The sequence below is a fragment of the Siphateles boraxobius genome, unplaced genomic scaffold, assembly GCF_051911475.1.
Source record: "Siphateles boraxobius isolate OS27281-9 unplaced genomic scaffold, OSU_SipBor_1 8, whole genome shotgun sequence".
In the NCBI taxonomy this organism is placed as follows: Eukaryota; Metazoa; Chordata; class Actinopteri; order Cypriniformes; family Leuciscidae; genus Siphateles; species Siphateles boraxobius.
Window position 1 is genome coordinate 11,704,615 of NW_027509208.1, and position 24,403 is coordinate 11,729,017.

At 37.4% G+C, this 24,403-nt stretch overlaps 1 protein-coding gene and 1 long non-coding RNA gene across 2 annotated transcripts in view; one reads left to right on the plus strand and one right to left on the minus strand.

Moving 5' to 3' along the window:
- LOC143729368 (uncharacterized) overlaps positions 1-24,403 on the minus strand; it is a 34,901-nt gene that overhangs the window by 10,012 nt on the left and 486 nt on the right. The window contains exons 2-3 of the long non-coding RNA XR_013199991.1: positions 23,977-24,097; positions 22,065-22,142 (exon numbers count right to left, since the gene is read on the minus strand). This is a non-coding gene — a long non-coding RNA (uncharacterized LOC143729368). The remainder of the gene's footprint in view (positions 1-22,064; positions 22,143-23,976; positions 24,098-24,403) is intronic.
- On the plus strand, positions 12,607-17,456 carry gsx2 (GS homeobox 2). Its single transcript, XM_077220588.1, has 3 exons — positions 12,607-14,084; positions 14,807-16,321; positions 16,598-17,456. Exons 2-3 carry the CDS (start codon positions 15,934-15,936, stop codon positions 16,936-16,938), a joined length of 729 nt encoding a protein of 242 aa, XP_077076703.1. The 5' UTR covers positions 12,607-14,084; positions 14,807-15,933; the 3' UTR covers positions 16,939-17,456.

A 24,403-nucleotide genomic window follows, 5' to 3' on the forward strand; every position in this document is an offset into this window, starting at 1 on the left:
CTCATCCCTAATACATACACACACATACACACACACATATATATATATATATATGTGTGTATATATATATGTGTGTGTATATATATATATATATATATACATATGTGTATATATATATATATATATATATACATATGTATGTATGTGTGTATGTATATGTATATGTGTGTGTATATATATATATGTGTGTGTGTGTGTGTGTATATATGTATATGTATATATATATATATGCATATATATTATATGTGTGTGTATATATATATATATATATATATATATATATATACACATATGTGTATATATATATATATATATATATATATATATACATATATGTATGTATGTGTGTATGTATATGTATATGTGTGTGTATATATATATATGTGTGTGTGTGTGTATATATGTATATGTATATATATATATATATGCATATATATTAGGGATGAGTGACTTTTTGTCTATATATATATATATATATATATATTAAGTTCTAACAAAGGAAGTGAGTGCAGACAATTTTTGGAGGATTTAAATGCTAAAATGTGACGCATCATTTTATAAAAGCACTTACATAATTTTTTTTGTTTTGTTTAAAAGGCCGTTCACATAAAGAATAACTATAAAGATAGCCATAACGATAATATGTTAACATTATGTTTATTATAAGAATGTGCTAAAGTTTTAAATGCTCAAGCTCTTTTTAGTGATCCCAACCATGTTGTTATTGTTATAGTTGTGGTGTGGACTTCACTATTCTCATAGAATTAGCACGATTATTAAAACTGTATAATAATTGTAGTATGTTTTACAAGAAACTGCTATTTAAGTCTTTTTACTTCGAAATGTCATGTTTAATTCAGTGTGTTTCTTGCCATTTCTTTGTAAATATTTGTGAAATTTACAGGCAATTTTTGTGTAAAAATGATATCCTAGCTTTTTTTTTTTTTTTTACTTTTTTTGTGCAGTTGGTTTAGTGTTTAAAGTGCTTTATTTTCATTGCAACAAAGTTGTAAAGTTTAATATAACTTTATAGAGAGCACACAGAAAAGGTTAGTAAGATTTTTTTATACCAATGTCATGTTAGCAGACATTATTTACATTTTGAGGCCATACACTGCAAAAAAAAAAAAAAGGAGAGTATTTTTGTCTTTTTTCCAAATTTACAAATTCTGAAACCAAGATTGATTTACTAGACAAGTAAAAAGACATAGGCAAAGATAGGCTATTATGGCTTGTTTTCTGAAAAAATAAATGATCATTTAAATTAAATTATATTTCAAATCATGTCATCATTAAAACAAGCAAAATTATCTGTCAATGGAGTGAGAAAAATAATCTTGCTTCCATTTGAATTAAAATAATTGTTCTTACCCCACTGGCAACTCATTTTGCTTGGTCTAAGCAAAAACTCACTTAATTTAATTTAATTTAAATTATTAATTAATTTAATAATAATAATTACCCCCCCCCCCCCCCAGGAAAAACAATAAATAATATATCTTATGCCATTTTACTTATATAGTAAATGCAGTAAATGCAGTATGCATCTTGTTTTAATATTTTTTAGATACTTAGACTTGAAACAAGATAAAAACTGTTACAGTGTACTACTGAAACAGTAAGTATTTTAATGTTTACTGTTTTCTCATTTCCATTGTAAATACCTTACTGTAACCCAGATTTTTGCTTTTTTTGTTGTTGTTGTTGTAATCAACAGTATGCCACTAAAGCTTAACTTGTCTCGAACCTGGAATATTTCATTAAATATGAATGAAAGCGCAGAGGTGCCCGACGTTGGCCTAGCTGCAAGTGTCGAAATGAGAGACAAAGGTCACCGGCACTACAAACTATCCTCATGAACCCTCCCCATGTACCAACAACTCTCGTAAAAACCCACCATCACAAATCGGCAGTGTCCCGTCCTCTTTCGCCCATACAAACTTCATCAACAGCCTGCGTACCTCCGTGAATGCTCCCTCTCTAGATGCTCTCGCTGAAGTGTCTGCAGCTGCTAAGAGAATGTTAGTGTCATCTATTGGTTGAGTGAGACTAATAGCACTTGGTACTATGACACTAAATACCCCTCGCACAATTCTAACTTATTCATTAAAAAGACCCCAGGCACGTTACCAACCGACTAAATATCTCCACCACAATGCCACTTGCGCACGAAATTTCCACGATACAAAAACACTTGTGCACAAAATCTTTCCAATACATTTCTAAAATACCCACTCGAACAAATCACCCTGTAGGAAATACCAACCAAACAATACAACTTCATGCTCTTAGATCTCAATGCTCCGGTCCTCAATTGTGTCTGTTCCAACATTTAACTAGTTTTCTGGCAAAACAGAGGCATTTGTTAAGCTAAAGTATAACCTATAGCTGACAATTGCATAAGCGCTTGGATGAACTTAAAGGTTTAACTGATTAAAAAACATTATGGTAAAAAAGTCATTAACAAATTAGTATTTTTTTCATATCATAACCGATAACCAATAAATTTGCAATATAAATACAATTAATAAAATATTAATAAAACTTTTATCAAAACAAAATTGCTCTATCTTTTGATTATAATTGTTTAGCCAATGTATACTTCTTTGAATGATGTCCAAACGTATGTTATTTAATTATATTAAAGGGTACATATCATGAAAATCTGACATTTCCGGGTTTAAGTGCTATAATTGGGTCCCCGGTGCATCTACCAACTCAGAAAATGTGAAAAGTGACACAATCCAGTAACTTTGTTTTGGTAAGCCTTTCTCTGCTAGCATGTCAAAAAAATAAAACCAATCAGATTTCGCTCACCTTCTGACGTAGGAAGGGGACCTTTTATAATATTTCCGCCCCTTAATCTTCATGTTTCCACCCACGGCACCTCCATGAGGTTTTCGCAAGCGATAACCATTTAGGCGATAACAGTGTAACCAGTTCTAACGCAATGGCAAAAGTTCGAGCAAAGCATGCAGACTGTTCTGTTGTTGCTGCACAGAACACTATTTGACCAGAAAATGTCACCGCTGTCTTATAAAGACCTGAGAGAACTGTCAACTTGCGTAAAGGTTAAACATGACGGTACATGCAAGTCGATCAGATGAATCAATGTAGGCCTAACTACAAAACAACTACTTAAATGTATCCACTAACCATTCAGAAACGTCCAGGTGCAGTCTAAAAGTTGCAGCCTTTTCATGAGTCTCTCCGGCTGCACTCCGCTACTGGTAATTTCTGAAATTTTGGATGATTGAAATTAGCCTGTTTTGTTAATGCCGGAGTATCCGAAGCTCGTGTAAATGATCGACCCTCTTCTGAACAGGGTTGCGGAGCTGCAGCTCGTTTGCATTTAAAGGGACACACACAAAAACGGAGCGTTTTTGCCAACACCCAAAAAGATATAATAAATGATCTGGGGTGTATTTTGAGCTGAAATTCCAGACACATACTGTGGACACCATAGATTTATATTACATCTTGTGAAAAGGGGCATAATATGTCACCTTTAACTTATAAATAAGCGAGGAAAAAACAAAAAAAATAAACCAAGGTAAAATAATTCCTTTTAAATTCTACTAGTGAATGTAGGCACCACTGCATTAAAATTTACAGTATGATTTTTGAGATTTTCTAAAGATTATATTTATTAAATTATTGTTGTTTTTAAAGATTAACTGTAAGTGAGCATTAGATGATGGTAAAGGTAAAATCTAAATGTAAAAATAGTGGAAATGATAAAATATCCAATATTGACCGATAAATGAAAAAACTAAAATATCAACCAATAAATTATATGGTATCGGTATATTGTGCATCCATAAACAAAACTTTAATAATCATTGTCAGACCATTTGCTGATTACAGATATGGAATTCTGGACACAATCAAGTAGAAATGACCAACATTTCACAACTCTCTGAGTCGGTCTCTGTCTTTTTGTTTCTTTCTTTTCAACTAACCCATGTCCCATTTACAAACACATTTCAGCGGGGCAACTTGATTACCATTCAGGTGGACGTCTGGCTGCAGCTTGTACTTGTTGGAAGAGCTCTTCGGAGTTGCTTAGAGAAGTGTGTGTGTGTGTGTGTGTGTGTGTGTGTGTGTGTGTGTGTGTGTGTGTGTGTGTGTGTGTGTGTGTGTGTGTGTGTGTGTGTGTGTGTGTGTGTGTGTGTGTGTGTGTGCGTGCGTGCGTGCGTGCGTGCGTGCGTGCGTGCGTGCGTGTGGTTGGAGGGGGTGGTGGTGCTGAGGGATCGATTTGATTCTAATCGGACCATGAAAAGAACATGATCTAACTGCTTTCAGCTGGGAGTACATTTAGGCCCTCTCCACTATTTGCTCTCCCTCTCTACTCCCCTTTTCCTTTCTTTGACGCGCTCTCTCGCTCTGTCTCTCGCTCTTTGACACACAATGTCTCTGGCCGTTTCAAAAAGCCTTGAATGTCTCATTAATGACTTTGTGAATACTGGGGTAGAGAGATTTGAGGATGGACGTGGGGTGGGAGGGAGAAAAAAACGGGTGAAAAGAAAAGGGTGGAGAAAGCGTAAAAAATTCCAGGATTGTTTAAAAGGCTTTGCCGTGGATTATCATGACAGCGTTTTAGAGGCTCAATGGGGTTGACCCCTTTGAATGCCTGTGTATTCGGCCCGATAGACACTCGTTGGCTTTAACCAGGACTCTCACTGACTCTGAAAGTTTGTCTTCTTTCTGTTTTTTCCTCCTGTGTCTCGTCCCAGCATTTGTAGTCTTCTCTGTGTGTCAGTCTTTCAAATTTTATATCCCCATTTCCATCTTCCATTGTCACTCTCTCTCTTTCTCCCTGTCTGTGATATAATTTATCCATATATCACTCCCGTTCTTCCATCCACTTGTCGTTGGGTGAAAAATATCTCCTCACTAGGTGATTTTCTCTCTCTCAGGATAAATCTGTTAAATTTCCCTCTGCTTTTCAGCCGCTCCAGTCATCAGGATAGTTAACACAACACTGAGGGCCATAAGTCAGAAGCCAAAGGTCAAAGGTCAAGGTGGTCATGAGGCTCTCTTTTTCTGGATTTCTATTTTATTTGACTTTTTTTCCATGAAAACTTCACACATGATTATAGTCAAGACAAATGGTAAGAAGTAAATTATTTTTCATTCCCCGAGTCAAATACTATTGAAGTCTCTCCACATAATACACACACTTCTAAGGAATTACAGAAATAAATAGCCAGTCTGAAGGATATATAAATAGGAACTGTTGTTATTTTTATTATTCCTGATTTCGCTGTTTCTGGCTTTTTGTTTCTGTCTCCTGAAATATTCAAAGCTTGGTGGTGTAAGTTTCTTGTACTTCCACCATTAGAAAGTGTTTTTTAATTGATAGAAATTTATTTATTTATTGTAATAATAATAATAACAATAAAGGAAGTTATCCTATTTAATTTTTAGTTATTATTTATACCCTTATTATTATTATTATTATGAATTACAAAATTTTGATGTTTCTGGCTTTTTGATTGTCTCATGAAATGTAGTAAGTTTAGCAAATACATTTATTTTTTTTATAAAATTACACTAATTATAAAATTAATAGGCTGTTGTATCTTAAATAAAATATATATCATCTACATATCATATATGTATACACCTTATATGTATGTTCAAATGGATTTTTATTGTATTTAAACAAATTCTATAATAATCCTCATGGTACAAAAATGTATTTGCGCATAATCTAATAAACACGGCACTCTCACAGAGGATGAAACTGTGAATATGTCAGTAGACAAACATCAGAGACAGAGGAATATGTTATAGAGACCTTAAAGAGAGCAATATGAAAGAGATAGAGAGGAAGGGATAGAGATGGAGGAGACTTTGGCAGGTGCTGCGAACCCTTCACACATTCATCCACATCATTCTGCTTGACTTGAACTAGAGTCGCTGCAACGAGCAGGTGAGGGGATACAAATTCTAGTGGGAATGAGGGGGACTACAGCTCTGTTGCTTGCATACAAATTTCATCCCCCTACCCCCAAAACACTCACACATGCACACAGACAGACACAAATGGACTAAGGCAACACAAAGACGTAGCCACACTTGAAAGTCTCTTCAGCTCTAGTTAAACAGGACAGAGTGCGAGAGAGAGGAGCACAGCACAGCCCTTTCAGATCGGCCCACTCCTCTCGGCACATGCACAACATTAAGGTCCTCTGGGCTATTTATGACACAAGGAAGCACAAAACTGCCACAATTAATGAGACACAGGGAAAATACCTTATCCCAAGGTGGCTGAAACAGTGCTCGAAGCTTTCCATACAGCATTAAAAGGCTTCCTTATCCTCAAGCTTGTAGTTGAAACCCAAAAGAGTTGTGATAATTCAATTAGTCCTTTTTTCATCCAGCTACGTGAAGTGCACCCCAGATTGTAGAGTGCTTTTCCCTACACAAATTAATTGGGCCACCACAACAATCACAACTTATAGTAGTATTCAGATTGTTTAGAGCTAGATGTTCTTACGATTATAGCGTGGCTTGAATGGATACTTGTAGCACGGTGTGGTTGTGTGTATTGATGTGTAGTGTGGGTGAATGTTGCAGTGGAAAAGACAGAGTGGGAGATGAAAGTGTTTTCTAAATATTAGTCTTTTGGCAATATGTGCATTGCTAACAGTTTATACATCGATCAAAAGATTAATGGTTTTTGCCTTATAGGGAAGGTAAAAGTAAACCATTAAACACTGGAATAAGGAACATCCAATCAAAATAATTTGAATATTTAAAGTCGCGATGAAATGGACGTAGCGACAGATTTGTTTGATGATTAGCTGGAGGCAGAGGAACAAGAGATGTACAGCAAGTGATGTGGTTTAAGCAGACTAAATGATTGGACAGCATACAGAGAGAACAAACTGCACCAACATTATATGTTTTTAATTAAAATTAAAAATGTATCTCTTCACTTTAGCCTATAACTTGTGATGTCCCTTGATGTCTGTTTTTTTATTATTATTATTTTTTTTATTCATTGTTTTTGGTTTTAGAACATTGTACAGCACATTGGTCAACCTTGGTTGTTTTTAATTGTGCTTTATAAATAAATTGAGATTGAGACTGAGAAGTCTGGCTTTTACTAGAAGATCGAGTAACGACATTTTGACTTAAAATTAAAACGCTAAAAAAAGGGAAGCATGCGCATGCATTAATCATTAACAAATAAATAAATAACATGCGTTTAAAAAAAAATAATTCTATGACGGCAGCTGTCTGGCTCTGAGATGGCAAATGGGAACATGGTTTGTGTAAAATTAGCAACACATTATTAGCTGTTGGATAACATAGTAAAGCCAAAGGCTGATCATATTAATTACTGTTATGTGTCTGACGTTGTAAAGACCAATACATAAAGCGCATTACCATTCTGATAAATCAATTTGTTGACGAGCCTGTATAATTCGCTCTTCCTCTTCTGAATCGGTTTCTGGTTCAAACAATTACGGTTGAATTAAACCAGTATTTCTACTTGGCATTGTGTAGTGTTTACTACAGTAAAGTTGACCGAGTGGATCAGGTAGTCCAAGCTGGTGCGATTGAATGGAGGCGAGGACTAACTTACATACATTCATGGTTCCGCGTATAGGCTATAGTAGATGAAGCAAGCAAGTTATTTTAAGGCATGAAGAAATTATTTTCACAGGAAAGATGTCAAAGATGTGTTTTAAGGGATACAATTATTGACTGCTGGGGGATTATTATTTGAGCTGTATAGCTGTTTTCATAATTTGTATGGTCGATTTACTGTTTATGGCCTTGCATTATCATGTCATCAAAGTTGTAAAATTATATGTAACACAGAAAATGTTAGTAAGCTGTTCTTTCCACACTAAAAATGTTAACATGCATATTGTTTTTCTTGTGGGTATACTACCAAAGAAGTGAGTATTTTAATGTTTATGGATTTGCCCCATTTACTTCCGTTGTAAATGCCTGACTGCAACCTAAAAATTGGCTTATTTTAAAGAAAACAAGGGACGAGCTGAAATTATTTTTTGATGTTATCAACATCATGCCAGAAATGCTTTTGACTGACCTTAACTTGTATTTAACCCAGAATACTTCTAGTTTAAGTGAAGGAAAATTCCCAAGCAAACTTGCTTTTTCTTTGACACAATCAGGTTAAGTCAGGTGTTTCAACAAAATGCCATACAATTATTCCTCTGTTGTTTAATAGGCTCCATTAGAGTTATAAAAGTTGCTTTCGGTATCTAACAATCTCCAAAATTTGCATCTATTCCTATTTGTGAACCTTGTGTAACCATGTGTTTTGGAAAATCAGGAACAAGAATGCATCAAATGAATAAACCAACAGCTCTGGGATAAAATCTCTAATCTATGTGGCATTAAGATGTCTGCCTTAGAGTAATTGTTTCTGTATTGAGCACACCATGCTAAAAACACAAGCACTTTAGTGACTTACCATAGATTTGCCACATTATCCTGCACAGCTCAATTCATTCCAGAGCTACTTATCCTGGCTTCAAATGGACGCCTATAGAACACACAGGTTACTAGTGTAGGCTGATGTTTATGTAAACACAGAGAACCTCAAATTACTCAATAAGCAGTACGACCCACTGACGCATGATAGGCCCGCCTAACCTTGGGAACTGGATTAGACGTATAAACAGAGCAGAACTTTGCTTGTAAACCACCACACTGCTGCAAAAACAGTGCAGGGGGTTTATTTGAAAAGAAGTCTGAGACATAGTCTTGCAGGTGTAGTGAGAGTACAAAGAGATTTTAGGTGAATTAGGTTCATTTTATTAATTTTTTTAGTTAAAGAGGTTCCCCAGCACACTCTCAGAATTTTTTTTACAAAAGCTATCACTGGGGCAGCACCCTTTCAAAAGGTTCATATTTGTACCTAAATAGTACACGTTAGTATCTCAAAGGTACATATTGGTACCAAAAGTGTACACATTAGTACCTAAATGGCACATATTAGAACCTTTTGAAAGGGTATTGTCCCAGTGACAGCTTTTGTACCTTTTTTTTTTAGAGTGCATGTGAAACTTGATGCTAGTTTCCTAAGACTATTATCCTTGGCAAATGTTTGTTTTAGTCATTCAGTTTTTCAGTTTAGACAACTGCGGAGATTACATAACTTTTGTGTGCATGATGATGGTCTGAGACTTTATTTTTTGCTTATTTTAAAAATGTAGGATGCACCAACATTACAATTCTGGCTGATACCTCTAAGCCAATAATTTTTATATTTTGTTATGACTTTTAACTGATAAATATTCAATATTAAAATACAACACTGTTTTGTCATAAATAACACACATGTGCGCACACACACAAACACACACACCGTTACATATTTCCATAATTCACCGGCCCAGAGAGTCAGTAATTCCACATATACAGTACTACTTTACCACAACTCAAAACATTGTTCAGATGATGTATTTTAAGACATTTGTCAGGTTTTGTCCAAGATTTAACAGTGTTATTAAATATTAAAAACACTGAAGTATTTGTTTTGCATGTATGTTCCAGGAATGGCAGTGGCTGGACTAGAGGTTTTTCAAAGCACATTTTAAAAAGATTGAAGGGTTTTGGTGGTGCTGGCAATACACATTTTGGCACTTATAACACTGCAAAAAATAACACAAACAAGCAAGAAAGTAATGACAATATGAGATTAACAGAATTAAATGATGCCCCTAACTTTGACCAAATAGGCTCTCTCTGAACTCAATATATGGCAATATCATAACATAGATGCTCTCTACTCTCAAACTAATCTCTGAAAATCATCCTCATCACCAACACAGTAAGAAAACAACAGATTATAGCTAAAAATGGCAGCATAAACTCATTTATGACATGTGCCCTGTTCATCCAGAAAGAAAGTGATGGGGGAAAGAGTGTGTGAGAGAGGGATGGGTTGACGGTAGCCATTAAAGTCAACTATTGTTACCTAGTAAGAGGGCAATCTTGGAAGAGTGGTGTGTATTTGTGAGTGTAAAAATGCGTAACAATGTACGGTAATGAGCCATGATAAACTTTACTGTAATTGACAGAAAAACACCACTTTTACACTCAAGACAATCAATAAATTGTGCATCTGCTCACAAGAGAGTGAACAGAGGAACTCCTCATCAGAATAGGGAACACAAATGAACATCAGTGTCTGCTGAATCTGTGTTCTGCTAACTTTCTAGTTTATTTCTGACAATAGGAGAAGGACTGTCCTTCCTGCCTTTTCGTGTGGTATTGTGAGCTTACTGTTCTGTTTTGTACATTTTCATGTTGTTTATTTTTGCATTTTATATGTATGCATTTATGTAATGATTATTATTGAATTTATTAAAAAGTAAATCTAAACTAAAGAAAGTTGTGTTATACAGATATATTAACAGGATAAATTATTTACTCATAATAGTTTGGATGTAATTTCCATGTGAGCACATCAGTGTAACAGACCATGTATCCCTCAACTTAACTTAAAACTTAAACTCCACACGACCAGAAAAGATCATGAAAAACATAATTTCATAACAATACTAATGAATGAGATAATGCCATTTTTAAGAGTTGAGGTAAACTGAATTGGTCATTTAATCAAACAGTAAACACATAATATGTTGAAAACTTTGACAATGTCTTAATATTCTGATATCATTCATTTGTATAATTCCTATAAGTATATTTTTTCAGGTGCATGACAAACGGAAAACAATTGATTCTAAATTGCATCATATAAATAAATAATTTTTGACTTAAATTTGACTAAATTCAAGATATATTAAGATATATCCTACATGAAGTCACGGCATACAAAAGGATTTCAACTATTGCTTGTAAGATTTAACTGATGGAAATAACATTCTCAATGTTACAATTACTACTTAAAATCTATATCTTAGAAGAGGATTCAAGTTTGTTTACATTGGAATTAAATTGGAAAAACATGTATAAAGTGTGATTTATTATAATGTGGTCCTATTTATCTCGGACCAGTAAACGTCTATTATAAACTAGGCCTACAGCACGTATATTTTAAAAGAGTAGCCTATCTTGGATCCAACTCTGCAGATCTCAGTGGCCCTGAGTAAGGCCTTTATACATATTTACAAGATTTTATTTCGGCATGTCAAGCGAAACGCAATCGTTATAAGGGCTATTTGATCCTGCGTCTCGCCAGTTGTGGTTTAGTCATGAATGTTTGTCTAGTCGTTCGGAAAGAACTGTTGGCTATTAGGAAGAGTTGTGCGCTCTAATAAGGTGATGAGAGAGAGGATTTTTTTAATGAGGTTTGTGGAGGTTCTGTGGGTAACGTTGAGTTCAGCATCATCGAATCTGTCGGCATTTATCTTGTTTTTCTGGCCTCTCCAAATTGCGCGTTGTTTCCGAGGCCTCACTTTCAGTCTCAACCATTCTTTGTGTGTTTTTATTGAAAGATCAACTCTCTTAATAAATATACCCTGTCGTTTAGTCGTGAAGAAAAAAACGTTGAGAATAAGCAACAGTTGCAGATTGCTGTAGAAATTCCTATGTGTGTCTCCGGCTCCTTTTCATAAAAATCGTATCCGTCATTAAGACATAAATTAGATTTTGACACACACAGGCAATTGAATTTAAGCCCCCCACTCAGCCCCCCAAACGATGAAATGAAGAGCAGGCCCTGCAGCTGCTATTCAGATGAAGGAGATAATTGGCAATGAAAAGTCACTGCGCCGCATTATGTTGTCTGCGGGATCATTGTTCATTTTCCCCTTGCTATTGAAGACTATATTGAAAACCCGAGTGTTTCTTTTCAGTTTTCAGTATTCACCGTGTGTTGCTTGGTTACTGGGAATGGGGGGAATCACCCACTGTATCAGTCGGGATGGGCCGCAGGCTGGCCCCTTGGGCCACAATGCAACTTTTGTGAGGAGGCGTTGACACAAATTAATGACACTTATGCAATACGGCAGTTATGAACCGCTTATAGCGCAATATTGCACGGGGCTGAAGGTGAGAGCTTTTGGCACAATACACTGACAACGATGTTCATTTTCAATACATCACATAATAGAGACAGACACATATTTGATGTAAATATAATTCTTGTTTTATTTATTTTTTTAAATATTTGTAAGCAATTTCTCCCAATAACTGCACATTAACTCTCCTAAGAAATTGCACTGTGATCATTGAATTGACAGACATTTAAAATTCAAGGTACAACAGGTCTGGTTTAAGGTGTCAATGAAAATGTGTTTCAGCTGGACCCAAATAGGCTACTATATGAAGAAAAACAAACAAACATTTTAATCAATATTGATAAAACAACCGGTTGAGTAATGGAATATTAAAGAATATTGGAAGTTCAGCAGGGTCCGAGTTTATTTAAATGATTTTGCCATTCGTAATGCCTCAATTTTTAAAACAACTTATTTATTATTCATACAGAACTTTATAGCTATTAGTTCATTGTATTTCACAAAATAAACCCACAAATCCATCCACCCCCTATTATGCAAAATAAGTTGTAGAAGTTTTAGAGGTGTTTATGGTATAATAGTTTTTAAGAGAAAATTACATCCAATGGGGTTTATTATTATTATAATTTTTTTTAGTTTTTTGTTTGTTTTTGTTTTTACCTATATAGGTGGCCTTTGCTGTAGCATCGAAAACATAAGGGGCAAAATCTTAGAAAATGTAAAATATAGTATAGGCTATAATACTGAAAAGCCAAAGGCAAAATATTTCGTTCTTCAAATACTGATTTGACAGTATAAAGATCACAGATGGAGCACCTTTTAGTTTTATGAACAACATTTTTTTATTGTTCTGCTTATATTCTCTTTAGATGTTCTTGACAATGTCATATGACGATATGGTACGGGTCAATACGGGTATAATGTTGATCATTTATTTTTCTCAACATGCTACTTGTAATGAACACTGCAATATAAAGCAAGAACCCAGGCTTCAGATAGGCCCAAGTAGTAGCCCAAGTAAAAGTTAAAAATACAGATTACAATCTTTACAAGATTTTCATTCAGCCTCAATCGTTTCTCTTTGAAAATAGCACTTTGCTACACATTTGTTAGCCTCTCTGTCTTAACCCAAGCAGACAAAGATGTATTCCTATCACCCCGAGCAGAATGAAAGGAATCAAAGGATTTTTTTCCTTAAATGGGCTAATTTTCCCCTTGAATTATGAAAGTAATGGCTAGGTAACACTCTGTGCACAGTACCCGACAGCTTAAGTCTTAAATCCTTCCACGTGGCCCGGCTAGTCGTGGCAATTAGAGCTCATTACAGACTCATAAAGGCTCTCATTTGTGGGATTACTTAATAGACAATGAAATTTTATCGTGAAGAATTATGGAAAGAAAAATAATAATAATATTGAAGACTGGACTGTATGATGGGCGCGCGCCGCGAATCATTCCGCATGGCTTGCCATTCTTCATTCATTCTCTGTCTCTCTCTCTCTCTCCCTATTTTCTCATGTCTCACCGTGTTTCCACCATTACACCAATTACAACCAGAATGACAGATGTGTTTGTTTTTTCGCCTCTCCAATTCAGCCCATTTAAAGTCATATTCTACCTCGTTTAAGAAGGAGAGTTGCCGCTGATTTCAGCAATTAAATGCCTATAAAAGAAAAGCACCCATCAGTCTCATGGTGATATTAGCGCTAAATACTGATATTCTACGAAATCGTCATTACAGCGCTTGAACTTTGCCCTCAATCATTATTAGTAGACTTCAAGTTTTATCATAACATCCATAAAAGCCGGCCCGAATGAGAGCTGATTTTACTGTTTTGCTTGTTATTGAAAAGCTCAGGTGTCAGGCCTGTAATTGAGTGTGCGTAGAGATAATTGCAGCCTACATGCACGGGCATTAGAGCTCTTATTGACAGCATTGCTATCAGACAAGATTTGACGAGGTTAAGTCTCTCCTGCAATAAGTTGAAGGTAGAGTACCAGAACTACCGTTTTGGCGAGGCTTAATCTCGTCAGAGCTCGCTCGCTTAGGCCACTGGCCTCCTCGCGCAGCGTCTGGAGGTAAAAGGCGTTCGCGCGCAGATGAAAGTTACCCCTTTTCCACCAAAGCATTTTGAGAGCCGGTTCGGAGCCGGTGCCTACTCGCGAACCGGTTCTTTGTGTTTCGACAGCCAAAGAACCGGTTCTCGGCCAGGAAAACTGGTTCCAAAGCGGCACCAACTCTTTGCTGGACTAGAACCAGAACCGTTCTTTTACCACCGTGTCATGCTTACGGCGGGGCTGGAGGCGGGTTTAGATGTGTCCTAAACATATTTTCTGACCGCAAAGCCAGGAGAAACATTTGCAGAAACACGATGTAGTCCACCATTGTAATTATTATGCTTGAAGTTGGCGCCAGCGTTTCTAGCTTTTTTTTAAATTTTATTTTTTTATTGAAAACATTATGTAAGCAAATTAGAAAACAGTCAAAATATTGAACAAATAAACGGAAAGAAAAAAGACACAAGACAGAGGTACATAACTAATCAGAAATGATTACATATCAAATGAAAAGATTAAAAGACTTACTTATTTCAATTGTTTTTAAAGCCTTCATGGTACACAAGTTAGAGATAATCCCAAAATAATGTACTTGCAAGCGTTTCTGTATGGCGACGTACACAGTGACGTAACGACGTCGTTCGCTGGGCGCTCTAGTCAGTGGGAAAACAAACCGGTTCTGAGGAGGTTCGCAAGTTGAACCAACTCCGAACTAACTTTGAACCAGCACCAGTTCCGAACCAGTTCTTTTTTGGTGGAAAAGGGGTAAGTGAAGCTCAAGCCGCCGCTGACCCGCCGAGAGATCAAACCTGCTAATTATTGTCACAAGATGAGGGATTAGCGCATTTCTGAAATAGCTGGCTGTTTATCCACTCCAAAAACCTCTACAATAAACGCTTTCTAATTGAATCCTAATCGCTATCAAATTGCAAATGCCCAGACTCCACTGAGAATCATAAATCTTTTAATTGCCGGTCCGAGATCTTTCCAAACAGACTTGAACCAATAAGATTATAACTGCATTTGATTTACATTTTTTTCAAAAAATCAGTTTTTTTATTAGATTTAAATCCCAGAAGTTCATTATTATTCTATTATTCACTACTGTAAACTTTCCTTAGTTAGTCTCTGTTTATAATTTCTTAAATAAATACAATTAAAAGAGACGATCTGTGTAGCCTTTTGTTTGTTTTAAAGATGCCAATACTTCGATACATCCTCTATTCCATTGCGTTGTCTATGAAGTTTAAGTTTAGGTCAATTTAGTGATAAAACAGTAGCCATTTCAATAGATTTTAAGCCTATATCACAGTAGAAAGAGGAAAGATTGTTAACTTCGTATATACATGGCATTTAGATAGTTTGGCCAATGATCCCTTGTGTTATTTATTAATTTGACAACTGAGGTGTAATTCCCCATTTGGAGAAGGTTACCTATTTTAATTCTACGCATACAGACAATGTATAGTTCAGCTTGTGGGGAATTTAGGCCTTTACCTCTCTTGAACATCATCTGTAAATCAAAATATGAATCTATTAGACCAGGAGTATAATGGAATAAGTGTTGATATCTCAGTAGGCGTACTCGCCAGAGCTGTTGTGCCACTTTGTGAGCTAACGAGACTGTATGGGCAAAGATTTGATTGGAGGCCCGCTTGGGCATCACGTGTCTCGGGACACCAAAGGTACTAAAGCCCCTAGGCCGTGCAGCGCACGTGGGTGACGTTAGGGCCGGCCCTCTCCGGGGTCCCTTTTGTTGAACTACCAAACATAAGCCAGCTCCCGAGGGCTTCAGAACAGTGTTAAGACCACTGTGTACTGCGCAAGTCCTTGGAGCAACGCCATCAGTGTGGTATATCACCGACACCATCAGCATCTCACGCAGACAGGAGCAAACATGTCGAGGTCTTTCTACGTAGACTCTTTGATTATCAAGGATCCCGCGCGCCCGGCTCTAAGGGAGCACACGGGGCAGGACTTTCTCATCCCCATTGGCATGCACTCTCCCGGCGTGATGAGCGTCAGTGCGCCCGTTTGCCCGTCCCGGAAGACCGGCACCTTCTGTGTCTGTCCGTTGTGCGTAACTTCGCATATCCACGCTCCCCGCGGTGGAATCCCACTGCTGAAAGGACAGAGCTTCTCTGCCGGTGATGCGGCTTTCTGTCACAGGGTAGCACACCAACAGAGCTCCGCGTTAGCGCACCCGGGACACGGACACGCGCCTGTCTGCACGCCCACAAGCTACAGCGTCACTGACCCTCGGAGGTATCACTGCCTGTCTCTAGGTGAGTGGGTGCGCGCGCATGCTACTACACCTGTTACCGCTCGACTATTTGACATGATATATTGAATGCAAAAGTCTTTACGCATGTTACTTTTTTGTTTTGTTTTACTTTTTAGTTACTTTATCTTTTAATGAACTATCTTGATCTGCATTTTAGCCCATTTTCATCTCAAATAAACAAACTGGTGTGTTAAAGGCATTCGTTGAATTATTCTGCAAAGTTAATAGGCATTGACGTGATTTTAATATTTGTGTGTGTGTTTTTTTTCCCGTAAAGGTGCGTCTGACAACAGTCACATACAGAACGGCAAACGGATGCGCACCGCCTTCACCAGCACTCAGCTGCTTGAGCTGGAGCGCGAATTCTCATCTAACATGTACCTCTCCCGCCTACGCAGGATCGAAATAGCAACATATCTAAATCTGTCAGAGAAACAAGTGAAAATATGGTTCCAGAACCGCCGCGTTAAACACAAGAAAGAGGGCAAAGGCACACCACGGAGCGCGCATGCAGGATGCAAATGCTCGGGAAGCCACTCACACTATCCGCGCTCTGAAGACGAAGAATCCCTGTCACCTGTGTCAGCCACAGAGGAGAAGGAGACTTCACCGATCTAGAAGGGTCACAAACATCACAGACTTAAGTTTGATACCTTATGACACATTAAAAAGTATACGGATCCGTTGAAACGACTGAATTTATAGGACACTGTCTTCTGTCGTTCAATAGCCCAAAGTGTATGGAGATTTAGCACTGCCAATTCCTTCCTCTTTTCTCTCAAAATATAGTTTTACCCTGACACTCAAGTCAGCTATTTGTCTTATCTATAAGACAAAATAATATTTGTTATGCAAGTGATGCGAGTCAATAACCTTTTTACAGTTTGTTAAGTGAAAACGTTCTTGAAACGACCACTGGTAACCCACTATTCTGTCATCCCTGTTCCTTTTAAGGATAAATGTTAGACAAATGGAGAATATAAAAGACTCCCTGCGATATTGTAAATATGCAGACTGTTAATCCAATCTGTCAGACTACTGAGAAGATGTGATTTTTTTTTCACTTGAATTTTATGTGCCTATTAAAAAATGTGTATATTTGTATTTATTTAAATAAATCACTCCTGTAACTACACGAATCAGTTCTGAGATGTATTGATTGTCCTATTGGAAGACACCTGTTTAAATATTACAGGAATTCAAACCAACATTACATAAACCTCTTTCTACATAAACCTCCTTCTAATGAAATAAAAATATATTAAGTGCATATTTATTTATAATTATATGCATATATTTAACTAAATGGTAGATCACATTCATATTGAATTGACAATACGATCAGGATGGAAAAAGTTTGGTTGGGAAAAAGAGAGCCAATTTGGTTTGATACAAACCGTATTTTCTATAGCCTATAAATGCACTCACAAAAATACACTCGTTCAACCCTCATCAATATTCGACATGAATAGAACTTTGAGAGACATAAATTGCAATACGTGAAGTGCTGGCTTTGTATTTCTGCCATGGTGTAAACAAGGGACAGATAGGTTTTTTTAGCTATAGACGCGAAAAGCATTTGTTTTATTAAGAAAACACTGGCTTCTGACCCCTTTTCAAAGAGAACAAGGGAAAATCTTTCTTTAAAAGCCTCCTGAAGTAAATCAATGAACGTGAAACTCATTTGTAAGTCTACACATACAGTTTATGATCTGAAAATGAAAATTGAATCACTTAATTATTTATTATTATTATTATTTTCTTTTTCGGATGTTCAGATCTTTCATTTCAACTGCACGGGCTCACTTGGTCTTTAAGCACCATTCAAACATTATATGAGATATATTTTCACTGTTCTTCTCATATACTCCCTCCTATAGTGCACTGGCCACAAAAGGCCTATAGCAGAGACTTTCTATCTCACGAGCCAGGTGATAGTCAATTATACGCCGACCCTGTGTGCTTTTCAAGAGACGGTTGTCCCCCTGTTAAATTAATCCGAAAGGAGTTTAATTGCAGTTTTTGTCCCACGTTGGTTGCTTATGTAGCAATTCCTTCAATACGAGCGAGGGGGGAAAAAAGCTACGCAGAGCTGGCCAAAGGCTTTGACAGGTTAGATTGTCCTGCCAGGAACTCGCATTTAGCCGGCGGACCCCCGACGGCGGCGAGCCCAAGGCCTTTCACGAGACGTCTACAGGGTTCCTCCGCGCGCGAGAAAACGATTTAGTCACTGTTTCATTAGGCACTATTTGAACCTTTCAACTTGGGCCAAATTGAGGGGGCATTCTGAAAATCGAGGGATTACGTAGGAGGGGTGATAGGAAATTAGCGAACGCTTAATTTAACTCGTGTTCCGTCAGAGTTTGGGATACATTCCTAATTGAGAGGGGAAGCAGGTGAAATTTTGGTCCCACGCAGGTCCTTTCAGAGGGGGGATAAATGGCCTCCATTCACGTCTCGCTTCACGATCATATATTATCGAGGGAAGGAACCTAATGAATATATATTGAATTTCTTATTAATCGAATTAGACTTCACCCCTTGCAGGTGTGTGAGAGAGAAAGACCTCCCGACAAAAGAGTTTTCAGCCGTTTCAGGGCTGACTCTCGTTTTTCAGACGTGACACGGTTGACCCCAGATTCGTCATTTCACTAATTTCAGATGTAACTAAAGTTTTGAGTTTGGATTTTTGAGAACTTTTACTTTACTTATAACGGATATTAAAAGTAAAAATAGCATATTATTTTATTTAGTTACTTAGGCTTCTTTGTTTTGCAAGCTGTATAAAGTTGTTTTAAGCTATTTGGGATGTGAGGCAAGGTGATGCAAGCTTTCATGGGGTGTTATGGCATTTAATATCACTTGTATGGGTGGTGCAGTTGAGTACCATATTTGAGAATCCGATGCTTAAAATCAAATATAAAATGGAAACAAAGTACAGCTCAGCTTTTAAAAGATTACGCTCTGTCGCAAAATGGGCAATTATACGCATGACAAAGAGCAATTAATAGAATCCCCTTTTAAGCGCTTGCAGCTGCTTTCGCCTTGAGAGAAGTGGGGCACTCGGGCAATGAATGCCTCCAAAACCGGTTTTGTCTTCAGTCGCGGAAATCGCTTCTTTAATAGTTTAAACTGCAAAGTACAATGATGAAAAACGTGGTTGATGTGACACTCTCGTCGAGTTTTTCAGCATCGTTTGAACTTGAGGACATCTTTTGGCTTCTCTGAGTATACGTCCGAAACCGATTGTTTCAAAGATGTTGGAACTGCGAATTCTAGACACGTGTCCCATCAGTGCTGTCCATGGTAACTTAATTTAGTGGGAACTCGGTCATCACACAATATGTCCCGAGCGCTTTTGTCGCGCCCTCTAGAATGGGTCCTTTCTGAGACGTGTCAGCTCCTCTTTAATGCGTCCCATTGTTGCGCCTCTGAGCGTGCCCACTATATTATCAAGTGTGCTTAGTGGCTTTGCTGGATTAGAATGTATAGCCGTTGTAAAAAGAGGTCAGCTTTGAATGAGATAATATATAGGCCATTATAAGAAAATAGAATATTATTCATTACTTTGGCCAACTTATTCAGGTGGAAATAATGGGGATCAGGGTCAGATAGATAGATAGATAGATAGATAGATAGATAGATAGATAGATAGATAGATAGATAGATAGATAGATAGATAGATAGATAGATAGAAAGTTAGGTGGATGAATGGATGAGTCATTTAGTTTGAATAAACGGAACTGCTATTCTGGATATAAGCAAGCTGTCTTGACTATGAACTGTTTATAAAAAGAGAGATAAAAACCCACATGCTCTTTGCTTTACAGCCATGTGGGGAACAGGTGGCATTTCCATTTCAAGTACACAGTCTATTTCAGGTATGACGTATGTAATTTTTAATAAAATGTCTTAAGCTTCCCCTCTGATGTTATTTATTTGTTGATTATATTGAAGTTGGAAAGCAGGCTTGAGGTCTATGAGAAATAATCTGAATGTATAAAAACATATAAATGCTTATCATCGTAATTGTTCTTTAAGCAATTCACAAGTTCACATCAGTCAGATAGAGTAAAAGAGTGTATTTGGTGTGCTGTCCGAGGAGAGGGCTCCGAGCTCGGAATTTGGCCCGAACTCAGATTACCCACCCACATCCCAGGCTGGGATAGGAATAGTGAGGAGATGGGGTAGAGGGATGCTGGAAAACTGTCGTAGGAAAGAAGGCTATATATCTACCTCCTGTCACGCTAACTGAGTTGATTAACTGAACGTGCTCATCCCGAAACTTTGCTAATAAAACATCATGTATTGTTATTCTTTGAATGTTTACATTTTAGTAAATTTTATTTCTGCAAGGACAACAAGAGGAGCCAGACCGAAGCTTCTGGAACTGGAGAAAGAGTTTCTGTTTAACAAGTTGGCCCTATAGCCTACATTTTACAGCCTTGGAGGCATTCTGGCTGTAACACTAAACCTGACTGAACAAGATTTCAAAATGTGGATTCAGAACAGGTGGATGAAGTGGAAAAAGACAATGCAGAGAAACGGAGGTTTGATAAGTCAAGAACAAGACTGCAAGGTCAAAAATATGACTTTAATTTCAATCAGATTTTTATATTTTAAAAAGCATTCAAACATCAAAATTATTTATATTTACCAAATGATCAGTATATACTTAACTTAATGAAAAAAGAGGCCCAATGGAAGGGAACTGTGGGGACATTTTGCATAAAGATGTGAAGTTGATGTTTAGTGACAGATTATGCTAAAGGATAGTGGCCATGTGCAATAAAAGGCTGTTGAATGTTATGGCTGAAAGCAGTTTTAATGATTTGTCAAAATGTTGTCTATGGTTATGTTGGTACATGCAGCAAAGAAACTCCAAATGAAACCACAAATTCAACTTCCTCGATAAAAAGGTTGCAGTTACAAGCGTTTTTCTGGTATAGCGCCCATTATGGGTTGACGAATTTTGGTGCTTGTCCTCAGAAAATCCTGTTGACATTTACATTTATCTGACACTTTTATCCAAAGCGACTTACAATTGCTATTTATGTCAGAGGTCGCACGCCTCTGGAGCAACTAGGGGTTAAGTGTCTTGCTCAGGGACACATTGGTGTCTCACAGTGGATTCAAACCCAGGCCTCTCACACCAAAGGCATGTGTCTTATTCACTGCGCCATCACCACCCCATGTTGACAATGCAAACCAAGTTTAATGCTGATTGGTCTTTGCAGACCAACAGCTATTACTCTGTAACTCTTGCCTGGCTTTCTTTTGAAACCAGCAGGATTGAAGATACCAGAGACTTTTAGGGAAGAAAAGTTTATGAAAATCTGGACAAAACGAGGGTTATTATTAGATGCCCATTTTAACAGATTATATATGCAGAATATATTGCAATATGCAGTTTCATCACCCAATAATTCTGCCATACAGATTTTAAAAAAATGAAATAATTGTTTCACTTTTGCTTTGAAATTTTGGATGTCTGGGCATCCCAAACCCATAGTAAAAGCATGTTCTTTAGGTACATTTCTTACTGGGCTAAACGCCTGTGCTGACTTGGTTTTCTGCGTCCAAGGCCAGCCTTTATTCATTATAAAGTATTTCCTCCGCGCAGAGCAGCACCGCCTCTGCCTCGGCCACACGCCCACAGATATATAGTCGATATAGAAAGAAAAAAAGCTGCGAGCTTCAGCACGCTGGACAGCGAGTGTGTGAAAACAGCACGACATACTTACTGAGCCTGCGGTGACAACTGACCATTCAAGGAGTGTGACTCCATATCAGCACCAACTACTACTCACCGGATCTGAAACCTGTTTGAAAAAAATGCACAGAGAAAACAATAAGTGACATATTAAGAGTCCCAGTTCAGAATTCTCATTATTATTATTTTCCTAAAAATGATCAAATTAATCTCTCTAAAGTTTATACCGCAACGAACTTCTTAAAAACAAAGTTACTAGATTATCATTATCTCTCTAAACTCTTTATAATACCTTTATATAAATATATATAAATAAATGCAAATCTGTGCATATTTGAACAGTTACTGTAATGAGCTGTGAGGATTAATCTCATATTTGCCTTAAGAAAAGTTGACATTGAATCGAATTTTGTCTAAATTATTTCCATTTGTGTTACGTCAATTGACAACGCTATAGTAGAAACTGCAACTAAAAAGTTATTAGTCTATTATTTTCCTGCCCATCTCTTTACTGTGAACACCATGAAGCATTGTCATTATCTCCCTATCTCTCTCTCTCTCTCACACACACACACACACACACACACACACACACACACACACACACACACACACACACACACACACACACACACACACAGAGAGAGAGAGAGAGAGAGAGAGAGAGAGAGAGAGAGAGAGAGAGAGAGAGAGAGAGAGAGAGAGAGAGAGAGAGAGAGAGATGCAAACAATAGGCCTAGCTACAGTATGTAGGGCTATGTAAAAATGTCAAACCTCAAATCTTTGTCGTTACTTCGCCCTTTCTTCATAAGAGGTTATTGTGCTAATAAAGTTAACGCCATTCGTTTTGATGTGGTTTGTTATTCGGTTCAATTGTATTACTCCCAGAGGGCTTTAATTCGCTCTCTTTCTCTCTCTCTTACTGAATTGAACTAACGACAGGAGAGAGATGGATGAAGGCTATCCCACCGATGGACATATACGCCACCATGTGGTTCTATCTCTGCAGATAGACTTGGCTTTAAAAAAAACTCAACACACTGCATTTCTTCTTTCAGAAATTAAAGATTAGAAACTTCAGAAATGACTTTCTCTGTATGCGAATATTTATTCATCTTGGCGTCAGACATACTGTGAGGAGGTGGACTGAATTGCTGGTGTCCCGTGGCTGAGACAGATTCTCCCTCCCGCTCACGCATTCGTCCCATACTGGACATTCTTCTATTTAAACCAAAATCGAGGATTTCTGACCAGCAGTCTCATTATCACTGAATGGAATATTTAATGTTATCTAGGATTTGCTCTGTTGTTAATTAGAACACTTATATTACTCTGTGATATTGTCAAGTTTTGGAACTCTTTATTAAACAAAAATTACAATTTGCATTAAACATTATTATTAAATAAAAATCACAGCCCAATCGGAAAACTGGGAAAATAACGGCAACTTTTCAGGCTATATACCTTTTGAGACTTCAGCTGTGTTGATCATTCAGTCATATGGAAACTTTTCATTATCACAGAGCCTAACTCTATATTGTAGTGGCATGTCTGCTTAAGCTCGTTGATTAATACCTTTAATGCAGATATCTTAAGTAAACAATAACAAACCTGCGTAGTTTCGCGTATTTGTTGCCAATATTTTGCTCACTTCAGTGCATTTAAACGATTCCGCACTAAAGCGCCGATCAAGGTATCCCGCGCGCTATTTCTAAAGGCTTCAGTTTTAGTCACAGAGATTAGAGTCATTTGTTTCTAGAACAAGGGGCTCTGTTCTTTTGTGCGGCCGGGCGACACGAACATGTGGAAATAATTGTGCTGAGCAACTGGAGATGTGTTTCTCTGGGAGGGTGAGCTGCAAGGCTTCGGGCTCCTCTGGACCGTCTGCAGGAAGAACGTAGAGGGCTAGAGGGGGGTCAAGCCTACCCCGGGGCTTCACTCACCACATACCGGGTCCGGGTCAGTCATCTGCACAGAGAGCTGCGAACCACCGTGTGCAGGGACATGTTCAGTACCAAATCATAATGAGCCATTATCTGCAGCCTGCTATGTCTTAAAGAAAAGCTGAAGGGCATAAAACAAGAGAAAGAGAAGAGGTGGATGCATTTTTGTTTTTAAGGGAATTTTCCACATTCCTGATATTTTTCAGATAGCGAATACAAATGAACCCTATATAAACTTCAAATTTCATGAGAAGTAGCCTATGTCTTAGGTGCGGTTTCTTTAAAAAAAAAAAAAAAAGGCTAATAAGTGAGAGAGAGTGAGAGAGACCGAGAACGACTGTTTTTGTTTCTTATGTTAGAGCGCCCCCTTGGATGCGTCAGTACGTGCCAATGACGGACCCACAATTTAGTGATTTTTCTCTGCTGA